Source organism: Octopus sinensis, linkage group LG8 (assembly GCF_006345805.1).
Source record: "Octopus sinensis linkage group LG8, ASM634580v1, whole genome shotgun sequence".
NCBI lineage: Eukaryota > Metazoa > Mollusca > Cephalopoda > Octopoda > Octopodidae > Octopus > Octopus sinensis.
Window position 1 is genome coordinate 71,983,486 of NC_043004.1, and position 14,912 is coordinate 71,998,397.

The window sequence follows — 14,912 nt, forward strand, 5'->3', positions numbered from 1 at the left end:
CCACCCACGTGGGTCATCTAGCAAACATATATTTTAACGGTGAGAACCGAAGCAATAGAACAGAGAGAAATGAATTATAATATCAACAATTGAGGGTAAAATTAATTAGTTATTAATCAATTTCACCAAGTAGTGTTCAGTATGTAAAAGGACCATTTAAGGCGAATTAAAAATATTACATTATATAATTAGGGCTTAGTAAAATATATTACTTTGCCACATACTGAACTTTCTAGAAATAGCAGCCAAAAAAGTTTTTTAGCCATTTCCACTACTTTAAGAAAATTTCTCTCAGATAATGTTTACTCAAAATAACTCACGAAAGTATGGAGGTAAAAACAGAAAAATATCACAAGTACAAAGATCATTTGAGAACGTTAACGTTTCTAGATTAGCCAAATAAACTCAGCATTTCTTTCGTCAGCTCAACATTTCTTAATTTGGATTTGGAAGCACTAAAAAGAAAGAACATACCCTTCGGCGACGTATCACCTCAGACGAACCCGTTCAGACTGCCAGTACTAACAAATTCAAAATGCGCAAGCGAAGATTCCTGCTCTCCCCTTCCAATTGTTGATATATATATATATATATATATATATATATATATGAGTAAGATCTTTATTTTAATACCGATCTTATCATGTAGCCAGCATGCGAATAAAATCCTTCAAAGGTAATAATCTATTATTAAAATTAAAAATTAGGGTATCTAAAGGATAGCACCATGCTGGTAATAGCAGCCAAATCTTGACTCTAAAACCACATTAATATGGTTTTAGAGTACAGTTTTGGCTGCTATTTCCAGCGTGGTGGTATCTCTTAGTTACCCTAAATTATAATTTTATATATATATGTGTGCGTGTGTGTGTGTGTGTGTGTGTGTGTAGGTAGGTAGATGGATGTGTAGGTAAACAGATGGGTAAGTAGATAGATTGGTACATAGGTAATACGGTCTGACAAGCACACTCAAACATACAACAAATGAGACGGGAACACATGACCATATACACATACACACAGTCCACACAAATACACACACACACAAACACACACACACACATACACACTGACTCACGCACATACAGCCAACAAAAAGAACAGAGTCAACAACTTTTGCATGAAGCAGCGAAAATTTTAGAAATAAATATATAAGTAAAGTGAGTGGAAATTCAACGGGTGAGGACATTAGAACAGCATGACTCTCCCAAGACATAACGGTATATATATATATATATATATATATATATATATATATATATAGAGAGAGAGAGAGAGAGAGAGAGGAGAGAGAGAGAGAGATACACACATATATCTATATACGTTCCGATGGCTGGATAACTGAAGAGATGATGGCGTGGATTTCCATCCCGACATCCGAAACTCAGAATTTTATCTTGGCTACCGAATAATTGTCACATTATATTTACAGATACATCCTCTATTTACATAATATTGAGGTATCTTTCTTTCTTTTGTTATCTTACCATTTTATCAAGATATATATATATATATTATATATATATATATATATATATATATATCTTGATAAAATGGTAAGATAACAAAAGAAAGAAAGATACCTCAATATTATGTAAATAGAGGAATGTATCTGTAAATATAATGTGACAATTATTCGGTAGCCAAGATAAAATTCTGAGTTTCGGATGTCGGGGTGGAAATCCACGCCATCATCTCTTCATATATATATAGATAGATAGATAGATAGATAGATAGATAGATAGATAGATAGATAGATAGATAGATAGATAGATAGATAGATATAATTTTATTATAGAAAAACAAAAGACGAAGGCAGGTGTATGGACAAGAGAGAATATGGTTTAGAACGCTATCAACGTATGAATTCATGGAGCAACGTTCCAATGGTCTGTTCATGAGAGTCATGCGATCACGTGACAGCGTATGTCATAAAACAGAGAAGAGTGATATGAATAGGTGATTTATTTTACGGTCGTTTTCTCTCACTGTATATCCGACTCAATAAAGGTCTGTTCTGATGGATACTGCTAATGCTTCTTTGTTCCTTTTTTTTTTGCTTTTTTTTAAGGCAGACATTGGTTGTATCAGAACTGTTTTTGACTTTTCGCAATTCTTCAATATCTATTGCTTCGACGTTCTCTATTCCTTTCTCTTTTATAGTAGACGAGTACTACCTTTCAAGTAGCGCCTGTTTATTCTTTTATTTTGAACTTCCTGACTGGAGGCAATTGTTCTGATTCTCATAGCTTGTTTAAATGAAATCTTGTATTTGAAATGACTTGGAAGGTATGTAGCAAAAAGCATGTGCTGAGTCCGTTAGTTTGCAGATGTCACTTTCTGGGTTCATGCCATTCTGTTTTATCAAAAAGCCTAAGGGCAATTGGTTATGGATAAAGTCCATTGTGAACTGAATACTGTTGCTGATGCTATTGAGTAAGGGTCTAAGATTACTGAGTTCATCTCAGTTGCATACTTACATAAAAGTATCGTTTCGAATTTTTCTCCATATAATTTTGGAAATTGACATCTTTCATTGTTTTCGCTTGTTCATACATTTAGACTTCTGGTTACGCTATATATAGACACAAACATGGCGCAGTGTTTAAGACGATCACTTTACAACCATATCATTTCGGATTGAGTTCCACTGCACAGCACAATGGCTAAGTGTTTTCTACTATAGCTCTGGGACAAGTAAGTTTTATGAATGAATTACGCAGATAGAAATTGTGTGGAAGCTCGTTATATACGCGGATAGACCTTTGTCTGTATCGATATGTATATGTGTGTCTTCGTGTCTGGGTCATTGTGTTTGCCATTCATTAACAAAAGTTGTTAGTTATAAATTGTTGCCATAAATTAACGATTCAGCAAATGAAACTGATACAATAAACACCAGATTTTAAAATGTGTCGTGGGTTCGGATTTTTGACGCAACTCAGAGACAAAAGATTTATATATATATATATATATAATATATATATATAAATATATATAATTCAATTGCTTGGATTAATAATTTACACACACGCGCACACAAACACATACACACCCACATACATCAAACATCATACTGTGCCAATGCAATTGGGTCAAATTTTTTTGGGGGTGGAGGGTATTTTATGAATTAGCATCACATAACAGTGATTTGTAAAGTGATGTGTAAAGACCCGATTTTGCGTTGTTATTCACATGTTGGCGCCAAAATCGTGACTCCACACCACCAAATGCTTCTGCTGCCCATTGAATTCGCAGATGTATTTCTACAACCAGATTTCCATCATTCTGTACAGAGCTTCCAAGGTAGATGAAAGACAAGTAACTTACCCATAACAAAAAACTTCAGTAGCTTTGCAAACAGCACCACTTGCAGGTTGATGCACTACACCTGTTTTTCTCAAGCAGATGGTCAAACCAAAATTATCACAAGCTGTGTCAAATTCAGATACAAGAGTTTGCAGACCTGTTTTAGAATGACTGACTACATCGTAAAAAACTTAAAGGCACTATAATGTATTGGTATACTTATTTATTCATTTTTGTATATATTTATTATTTAAAACTTTAAAGACACTATACTGTATTGGTATACTTATTTAATCATTTTTGCATATATTTATTATTTTCTTGAAAATTTTCCTTGCAATTAAAGCCGCTTTGATTTCCTTTTTTAATCTTTCTTACACCCATTTATATTAAAATTTGTTTTCAGTTTAGGATTCTGCCTATTATTATTTTTTCCTTCCCTATATATTATATATATATATATATATATATATATATGTTAGGTAACGTAATTTCAGAAATAATATAAACTCTATTTTAATAATATGTAGATTTCCATGGCATCTACATCAATTTTATGGTTATCTGAAAGAAAGAAAAGCTTGTTTTAAATCAGTGGAACAAGTTACATTTTCGTTTAAGTAAAAGCAAAGTATATATGATTATCAAACAGGAGTCAGAGGGGACTTAATGAAACTGTTCTTCATCATCCGCCTGTCGGACTGCCTCGACAAATTCATGCAATACATCGTATTGGGTTACTAGCTACCGGCACAACTACGAGTGACATATATGCAGGCTTGCATGTATACATACATGCATTCATACATATATACATGCATACAAACATACATACATACATATATAAAGCTGATAATATAAGACTTAGAGAGCACCTCCTTGGGCAGTATTCCATGCCTGGGACTCTACCGCAAAGTATCATCAGATGAAAGAGTGAGCTTATATCAGCAGAAGACCATGCATGGATATATTAGTGGAAAGCTCCGAGGTGAGATTGACATTCATCATCAAAGCGGTATTTCAGCCACTTTGAAAGCTATGCGTTTTCAATCCAGGAACAGGAAATATCAATCAAATACCTGCTGCACAAAAGAGAGGGTGGTGCAGAAAATGCAGCAAAATCTGACAACCGATGCAGACTCCGTAGCTTTAACACCAAAGACATCGCCAACATCATAAGTAGTTGTCCGAAAATGTCATCACAATATTATCGATCAATGAGACATGATGTTAGGGCTAAGAGACTGTATAATGACGGCAAAGAAATAAGAAGCCACATTATGGTGGAAGGCATTGCCATTCATAATAAAAAAGGAATATTGGTGGAATGTCCGAGCGAAAACCACATCGATATGTAAGTATAATAGACTTGACATAATGATCTGGAATAGAGAACTGAAACTGTGTACAATCAGCTGCCAAGCGGATGTGAATATAAAAGTAAAGATCAGCGGAAAAGAAAATACCTACACTGAACTTTGAAGAATTCCTCAGTTACACTACTCTGATTGTGAGGTAAAGTATACATAAATACATACATACATAAATGAAATGCATCGGAAGGATAACCTCGAAGAAAGAGAAATAAGAACCCACAATGGTAGTGGCCATTGCCACTCATTATATAAAGGAGTACTGGTAGAATGTCCCAGTGAAGACCTCAATAAAATATAAGCGCAACAGACCTGATATAATTATTTGGGATTGAGAAGAGAAACTGTGCACTTGTTGAAATTTACTGCTCAGCGGAAGTAAATATAAAGCTGAAGATTAGTGAAAAAGAGAATACCTACGTTGAAATCTGCAATTACTCTATCCAGATTACAGGTTCAGGTTTATACCTGAAATTATTGGGGCCCTGGGATATGTAACACACTACTTAAATACTAATCTTGAGAAATTAGGCTTATCGAAAACCAGAAAGGAGAAAGCTAATTCGAAGACTACAGATCCAGTCCATCACTGGAAGTGTAAAAACCTGTAAACATTTCCAGAAGTGTATCATTTAAATATATTTATGAGCATGTCAAGATATATAACTTTATGCATGAGAATACATGCATAAGGGAAAACATACACACTGCACATATACATAAATGCATACATACATACATACATACATACATACATACATACATACATACATACATACATACATACATACATACACACATACATACATACATACAACATACATACATACATACATACATACACACATACATACATACATACATACTACATACATACATACATACATACCTACATACATACATACACATACATACATACATACATACATACATACATACATGCAAAGAAGAAATTCCATTTGTTGATGTTGAAATTCCAATGAAGTAGCTTTGGATTTAGATTAGGAACCGACACTGTCTCTATTGGCAAGAAATTTTGAAATAAAATTGAACAATATCATACATACATATATACATGCATACATACATACATGCATACATGCATACATACATACATACATACACACATACATACATACATACATACATACATACAACATACATACATAATACACACATACATACATACCTACATACATACATGCAAAGAAGAAATCCATTTGTTGATGTTGAAATTCCAATGAAGTAGCTTTGGAGTTAGATTAGGAACCGACACTGTCTCTATTGGCAAGAAATTTTGAATAAAATTGAACAATATCATACATACATATATACATGCATACATACATACATGCATACATGCATACATACATACATACATACACACATACATACATACATACATACATACATACATACATACATACATACATACACACATACATACATACATACATACATACATGCAAAGAAGAAATTCCATTTGTTGATGTTGAAATTCCAATGAAGTAGCTTTGGAGTTAGATTAGGAACCGACACTGTCTCTATTGGCAAGAAATTTTGAAATAAAATTGAACAATATCATACATACATATATACATGCATACATACATACATGCATACATGCATACATACATACATACATACATACACACATACATACATACATACATACATACATACATACATACATACATACATGCAAAGAAGAAATTCCATTTGTTGATGTTGAAATTCCAATGAAGTAGCTTTGGATTTAGATTAGGAACCGACACTGTCTCTATTGGCAAGAAATTTTGAAATAAAATTGAACAATATCATACATACATATATACATGCATACATACATACATGCATACATACATACATACATACATACATACATACATACATACATACATACATACATACATACATACATGCATACATACATACATACTTACATACATACATACATACATACATACATACATACATACATACATACATACATACTGACTTCACGAGGGGTCACCATCTTAAAATTAAACACAGAGTGAATGTATTATCATCGATAGAATATGAGTGAAAACCTTATGCAAAGCGTATGCATGAGATAAAAAAAGAGCCTTGACCAAGTTACAACATTTTCAAATGATGTAGGGTTGGAGTTTGGTCAGGATAAGTGCTGTTATGTGGTTGTGAAAAGAGGGGCAACTATAAACCAGACTAGTAACATCTCTATCATTGATTTGACTGTCTCCTCTGTAGCTGACGAGAAATATTACAGGTATCTAGGGGGTGGATGAAAATATATTTTACAATAGCACCTGTAACAAAACGCGTGTCACTAAAGAATATTACAGCCGAATAAAGGCAATTTGGACCTCAGAACCTCTGCATTCAAGAAAAAAGTGGCCCACAATGTGTTTGCAGTGCCAATACTCATACCATCATTTCAGCTGCTTGATTGGACGCTTCATAAGATCCAAGCCATTGATGTGAAAACTCGAAAAATACTAACAAGCACACATAATTTCCACATAAATTGTGACGTACATCGCCACTACCTAAAAGCGAAAACAAGGCAGTAGATCCAAAGTGCCTTTGAATGTGGCATCATATCCCTTCGGAAATATCGCTTAATCACCAAGTTCGAAGTGCACTTCTTGACCAAGTTTGCATACATGAGGCTGATAACATCATAAGACTTGGAAGGCAACTACTTGAGCAACACACTTTGTTTGATAATCTAAAGTACATGACCCCCAAAATTCGCACGAATCTACCATCTATATGAGCAGATGATTATGAATGAATACGTTACTAGAAAGCTCCGTGATGCCAGTAACATCGATCATCAAAGCACTCTGTCATGGACCAATATCCGGATTACTAGCTCACACTTTGAAGGTACGTGTTTGAAATCCAGGAATAAGAAATATCAACCAAAATGCCTGATGCAGAAAAGAGATAGAGATGCAGGAAAAGCCGTAAAATGTGACAACCGATGCAGACTTTGTGAAGTTCACACTGAAGATATCAGCCACATCATAAATAGTTGTCCGAAAATGTCATCACGGTATTATCTACCAATGAGACATGATGCTGTATGTAGGACACTCTATAAAGAAATCCGTCCATAGGATAATCCCAAGGACAAAGAAATAAGAACCCAGAATATGGAAGAAGCCACTCATAATAAAAGGGAATACTGGTGGAATGTACCAGTGAAGACCTCAATAAAATATAAGTACAACAGACCCCTGATATAGTGATTAGGGATAGAGAAGAGAAGCTGTGCACAGCTTCGGAAATTAGCTGCCCAGCGAATATTAACATAAAACTGAGAATCAGTGGAAAAGAGAATACCGAAGCTGAACTATTGAGAAATCTCCAGTTACTCTATCCAGATTACAATTTCAAATTTATAACTGTAATTACTGGGACCCTGGTGTATGTAACATACTGACTAAATACTAATCTTGAGAAATTAGGCTTCTCAAAACCAGAAAGTAGAAAGCTAATTCGAAGACTACAGATCCAATCCAGCAATGGAACTGTAAAACTTTCCAAACGTTTATTATTTAAATTATATGAGCATGTCTAGATATGCAACTATATGCTTGAGAATACATGCATAAAATATACAAATCTGCACATGCATACATACATACATACATACATACATACATACATACATACATACATACATACATACATACATACATAAACATATACATACATGCAAACCTACACTTTTCTTGGACAATGTAAATATCTATGCTCATACTAAACGCAGTACGGAAAAGCAGCAGGATTTAATCATTGCATTTTCCATTGATATATGAATGGAAATTGATCAAAAGAAGTATTCATAGTTAACAATAAAATCGTTCGCTAACTCTTTACTACACCGGTCTCTCTCTTTCCCAGTTCGAGAAAACGAGTTCTACAAATACTGACGTGAGTCTAGGACATTTATCTCCCTTCCACCATAGACAGTAAACCTCACAAAGGACAATTTCCCCTGAGGACAACAAGACCCTAGGACAATTACCTTTAAACAGTTAACTCCTCATGTGTATCGTATATTCCCGGTGTATAAGCCGCTATTTTTTTACGTGGAAAATTTAGTGTGCGGCTTAGAGAAATGTGTGCCTAATGTGTGTATTTTTTATAAGTTTCAGGAGGAAAATAATTTCTGTATACAGATCGAATAATTTCACTTTTTTTTTCAGAGGAAAGGTTGGTCGGTGAACAACGCGAAAGACTATAGCTGCAGTACATTGGTGCCTGGAAGAATACAAAGCATATTTGCTTTGTTTTACCTTCATGTTTTGATAATGTTACTTTTAATCTAATAAAGACTTTAATATTGACGAAATGTGTTTGTTGTTGATTATAGTAAAATAAAGTCATGACAATAACAATACATCTTATAGTTGTAAAATAAGGTATTTTGAAACTACATACACGTCAACAACAGAAAAGCTAGTTGCAGACCCGTTGCTCTATAGGTCTTTTAGATGTTTAGATGTTTCAGCTCGTATTAATGCCGTAGTTAGCAATTATGAAAACATAAATGCGAACAATATTTGCGAGGAGGAATCGCATATAATTTGCACTTTCAGATGATAATTTAAAACTTCTCAATATATTGAAGAAGGAGTAATTAACCAAGGGCTGTAATTTCCCTCGGAGGAATTTCCTTATCGGGGTAATAATCATATGCAAGTAAGTGATCTGATACGATCGACGTAGGTATTAGTGAAAATATATCATACAAAAGAAATGAGAAGAAAGAGAGTGTATCACCAAATATTAAACTAGACTTAAAATAACATGGCATTCAAAGGTTTTCATTTGCTATAAGATTACATTACAAGGCATTTACTAAAGACGCCCTGAGTCCAACATCTGGGATACAGGATTATCTAATGGGAGAATCCACTCTACGTGCAGTAAAGTCTGCAAGACGCAGACATCAAATTCACATTTCCAAAGAAACAGTGATAATGAAGATCTAATCGTAGAGGAAAAGAGGGAGAAAGGGGGAGTAGAGTAAGAAAAGGGGGAGTAGAGTAAGAAAAGTCGGAGTAGAGTCATCTTTGAAGTATTGTATGACTTCACTCAGACAACAACTCACAGATAATGACAGTAAAAATATTTACACCAAGAGTAAAATGAAGTGAATAAAATATTAAGGGTCGGTAGTCAATATTGGTTGGACACTCTCGTGAACTCTTCCGCTAAAATCAAAAAATAACAAAAACTTACAGTCATTCGTGGGGGCGTGAAAGTAATATGTATTATCATAGAGATATGTATATATGTTCTAAAATCTAGAGGAAAGAGAATATCTATGGGCAAATACTGCGGAACCAGCAGCTCTTCTACGCTGATAATAAATTCACATTTATATCAATTGTTTTTCAGACACAGAGAATAAATATATTACCATTAACGACCTCATTGTAGCGAATTATATAAGTGCCTTCGTTGATCTTCTTTGCTTTCATCACTTTCTTTGACATAGTATTTGGCGAGATGAAAAAGTTTTCTTCCCTGAAAATAACATATATTACAATTGACGCTTTCAATAATTTTCATCATAATAGAATACTTTACAACTGTATTTACGACAATCGGTACAGTTTAATGAAATCACTGAGATTATATTTAATCTTTGAAATTATTGAGTGTAATCCCCGGTTTGTTACTTACAACATAAAAAGTAAATATAAACTGTAAGTTGGATAGATCCGATTATTTAGTTTCAGTTCAAGAGTAAAATAAATATCTTAATATCATCACTCCTTCGTTAAAGAATAATAATAATAAATGCGCTCTTTTAAAGCCTAGCCAGGCTCATGGGCTCGGTTTCCTGGTTTCTAAGGCATATGTGTTCCCCAGTTGGACGGGACGCCAGTCCATCGCAGCGTTACTCATTTTTTCCAGCTGCGTGGACTGGAGCAACGTGAAATGAAGTGTTTTTCTCAAGAATACAACGCGTCGCCCGGTTCAGGAATCGAAACCACAATCTTACGATCATGATGCTGACATCCTAACCACTAAGCCACGCGCCTCCATTCTTCGTTAAAGAAGTATCCAAATATTACCACCCCATCTTTTTACCGGTCTAAGCATAACCAACCTCGTCGTAATGAAGTGAATGAAATTTATTGGGTAAAAAAGTACAAACAGAGAGGAAAACAGATTAAGTAAGTTCAAATATAGGAAGGTACCCAAACGAAATGCTTGTAGAATAAAATAATGAGTTTCATTACTCCTTTAGAAAAATCTAAAGGCAAGGATTTCATATCCTTCTTGGAAGCCATGATGTTTATTTGGTTGTGTTGCTGAATTTCGTAGCATTTAAAAAAAATTTTCACTGTGGTTATATACAGCTATCTAATTATTTTGTATAATTATTTTGTGTGTAGCTGACGATGGTACTGACTGTAGCCTCAAAATTGCTAACCTTGTGTTTAATTCAAAAACATGATCATCATCATCATCATCATCATCACCACCATCTTCATCACCTTTATCATTATTATTATTAATCTACAAAGCGTCGAGCTCACACACTCTTTAGCTCAGACAAAATGCTTAGCGGCATTTTGTGCGTCTTCACGTTTTCTGTTCAAATTTCACCAAGTATGACTTTACCTCTCATCCTTTCGCAGTTGGGCAATGGTTTTGATGTAATCGACTAACAACCTCGCCGGTATTTTATGCAAAATTTAGGGGTATTTCTTCTGGTTCTGAGCTGAAATACCACTGAAGTTAACATTACTTTCCATCCTTTCAGCGTCGATGATAAAATAAGTAGCAGTTAAGAACCGCGGTCGATGTGTGTACAACTCCCTGAATATTTCGGGTCAGTTGATCAGTGAAAAAAAGGTCAAATTTTTTTATTAGAAGCTTTGACAAGCAATCATGCTCAGCATCAGCTCTGTAAAGTTTCCCAAATTTTCACATTTTACACGCGAATTCTGTTATATTTGGTTTAAAAGTTGTTATCGTCTATATAGAGAATTTTCGTGAGAATTTATCCAAGGTAGCATTTTAAATCTTGTTTTGTATATTCGTCAGTTTTCAGGAAACAAAGATCCGTATCAATAATAATATTTATTGGGATGAATGAAACACAAAAGGATTAAATGAGGGTTTAACTGAACCGAAAGGAGAAAGAGCCAGAACAAAGAATCTGTCAATCATTTCCTTTACTAGTCAAAATCCATTGATTTTGGTAGAAGGCCAGCCATTTTGAGGTGAGGGGAAATAGATTATATGGACCCAAGTGCTCAAATGGTACTTATTTAATCGACGCCGGAAACATGAAAGGTAACGTCGACTGCCGGAGTATGGGCTCAGACCGTAAAGATGGGCGAAATGCCACCAAGCCTTTTAAACGTCGTGTTAACAAGTCTGCCAGCTCATCGACTCCCACTAGCTAGTAATAATAATGTCGTTTCTTTTGCAAGGACAGTGAGGAAAGAAACAATTACTGTCACCTGCTTTACGTCAACTCGATTATACTCCAAGAAAAGTTCAGCAACAATAATAACAACAGCAAAAATTACAATAGCACGCAAGAACAACAATGGAAAATGTGACGAGAACAACGGAAGTTTAACTTAAACGAAGTTAAACAAGCACAATAAAGAAGAACAGCAACGACAGCAGTGTATCGCAGCTAACACGGTTGTTATTGCGCTGCAGCCATCAATGTCATCATCGCCACTATTTAGCTACTTGCATTGCAGCAAAGAGCATCAGAACCATCAATCTCAACAACCAACAACCCAACTACTACAGCCAATACGAAATACAACAAAGTTTCTCCAGAAAGTTCAGTTATGCTGGGAGACTGCAATTTATTTAAAAGCGTCGGAAATATTGGAAACGAAAACGAATTATTTCAATGTGTCAGATGTATTGGAAAACAAAAGATCAACATGCACCAACATGAGTGATAAATATTACTAACTGATGCATTAAAAATTGGAGATGCATCAGCATGAGAACTTGTCATGTTGTAAACTTAAGGACATGGTATCGCTGAAAAATGCCTGAAAAGCTTATGGAGTCATACCACACCTCTCACAGTAAACATTTCAGAACTTTAAATGTTAAGTTTTAGCCTTGAAATACAGACGCGAACTCACTCTGTCGACTCTTGAAAGAGGAAAAACTGGAGAAGATGAAAGATGTTCTGCCAATTATGTATGATAGTTAATAGTATACATAATAATAGGCGATGGAGGTGAGTGACACATCCAGAAAAACAAGCCCTCTGGCCAAAATCTACCCATACTCTAATATCAAAGTACAAACACAATCTCACTCACAGCTTCATGCTCAATTCATTCCCCCAGAATATAACGATCCCAAAATGAAAGCCGGTGTAAGCAAACAGGCGTTAGATGTTCCCCGCTAGTACAACACATCCTTACCATCATCGCAACTGTAACAACAACCACTCAAACGAAAATCGAATAAAAACCACTAACACAATTACAAAAGATTTTTAAAAACTTGACACTAATTACAATGCTCACTAAATCAACACCCGATCATAACTTCACTAGTGTTTCAAACAGTGATATGAATCGATGGAAGAAGTGATCAACAATAAACGCATACACACTAAAATCTTAAAAGAAAATTTCTGTTTCAGTGTTAGGACCTTTAGAAAGATAGCCCAGAACTATGCCCTAAAACATCAACTTGACGTTTTCCCTTAATCAATAGGAGGCAAGATCATGCAGTTTTTATTATGGCCAGGGTGAGTAAACACCTTTTTCATTTTTCGATGAACAAGGAATGGAATGTATAAACGGAGATGACCTGAGGTGAACTTGGCGGCAAAACCACTTCATGGTTTTAGGTGGCTGGTCTGTCTGGATCAAATATTGATCATAGTATTAGTCCGTAAATCATTAAGTCTCAAGATATGGGTCACTATCCAGGATCCAGTGGTCCTGGACTAGAGCATTATTAAAGATGGTGATTTCAGTTAAGCTGCCATTTATGCCTCACTGCGACAATAGGACCTGCGTTTTTCAGACGTCTAAATGCTTTCCTGGGGACTTCCGAACTCTCTTTCATTACTCGGGGAGCGGAAATGCATTTTATATGAACGTTGGGAATGTGTGGGGCTAGCGCAAGGTAGAAGTACTTAGAGGCCTAGGAAACCTTTTCAGAAGTTTCTTGTTGTCTTACAGATAACGACCACATCTCCTTGATTTGCCTGCGTAGCGTGAGGCAACCATAACAGACCGTTCAAATCGTATCTAGATAGAGTATTTGTAAGAACAGCAATTAAGAATAATGTAGGATGTCCAAATTTGAAAGTGATTGGTTACACAAACCATAAATTTGAGACCTGTTCGGTTTACCCAATGAATACTTGGTTTCTGGAAAGCGAATATTTCATTCTCGGCACACAAAAACTAAAGGGGCCGAATTAGAGAATTTGTTAAGGAGCAAATGGTGGGGGAAATTACTACTTGTAGCAAATAATGAAAATCGTATTAATAGTTTTAAATTTTGGTTCGAGAGCAGTAATTTTGGGGGAGGGGTTAAGTCGAATACATCGACATCTGGCATGGATTTTATAGAATCGGAAAGGACAAAAGACAAGGTTCAACTCTGAGGAATTTAGGCGCAGATTACAAAGACGAATGAGATGCTGCTAAGCACTTTACACGGCGTGCTAACAGTTCTTTCAGCTAGTCGCCTTAAAAAAGAAATAATATTAGAATCGCTTATAAAACGATTAATCCTTAAAAAGGATTAATATTAGAATCGGTTATAAAGAATCGTTAGAATCGAGCGGAATGTTTAGAGACATTTTGTCCATCTTCACGTTTTGGATTGAAATTCTGCTAGCATCACCTTTGCCTTTCATCTATTCGGGGTCGATAACATAAATACTAGTTGAGCACTGAGGGCGACAGAATCGGCGTAACACTCCTTTAAATCTTCTGCTTTTTTTTGCCGAAATTTATAATCGGCAAGGTTGCAAGCAATAAATCATTTTCTTATGTTTGTTTCTCAAATGTTAACTGTAAATCCCGTCGCGATCAAAGCTTGCATTTTTTTTCTTCTTGAGTGGATGAAATAATACGGGTTGTTTAATGAGGTCGATGAAATTAACTGTATCCTTCTACCTATGTGAGAAATCGAAATTACTATAATTGAAGAAAACAACAAGTCCTAATGAAGCACAGGTGATCG

The 14,912-nt window shown here is 35.1% G+C and overlaps 1 protein-coding gene across 1 annotated transcript in view; it reads right to left on the reverse strand.

The window, feature by feature from the left end:
• Positions 1–14,912, reverse strand: part of LOC118764577 — a 42,581-nt gene that overhangs the window by 17,486 nt on the left and 10,183 nt on the right. Inside the window, exon 5 of the mRNA XM_036505453.1 lies at positions 10,123–10,229. Within this exon, the coding sequence (XP_036361346.1) occupies positions 10,123–10,229 (107 nt within the window). The remainder of the gene's footprint in view (positions 1–10,122; positions 10,230–14,912) is intronic.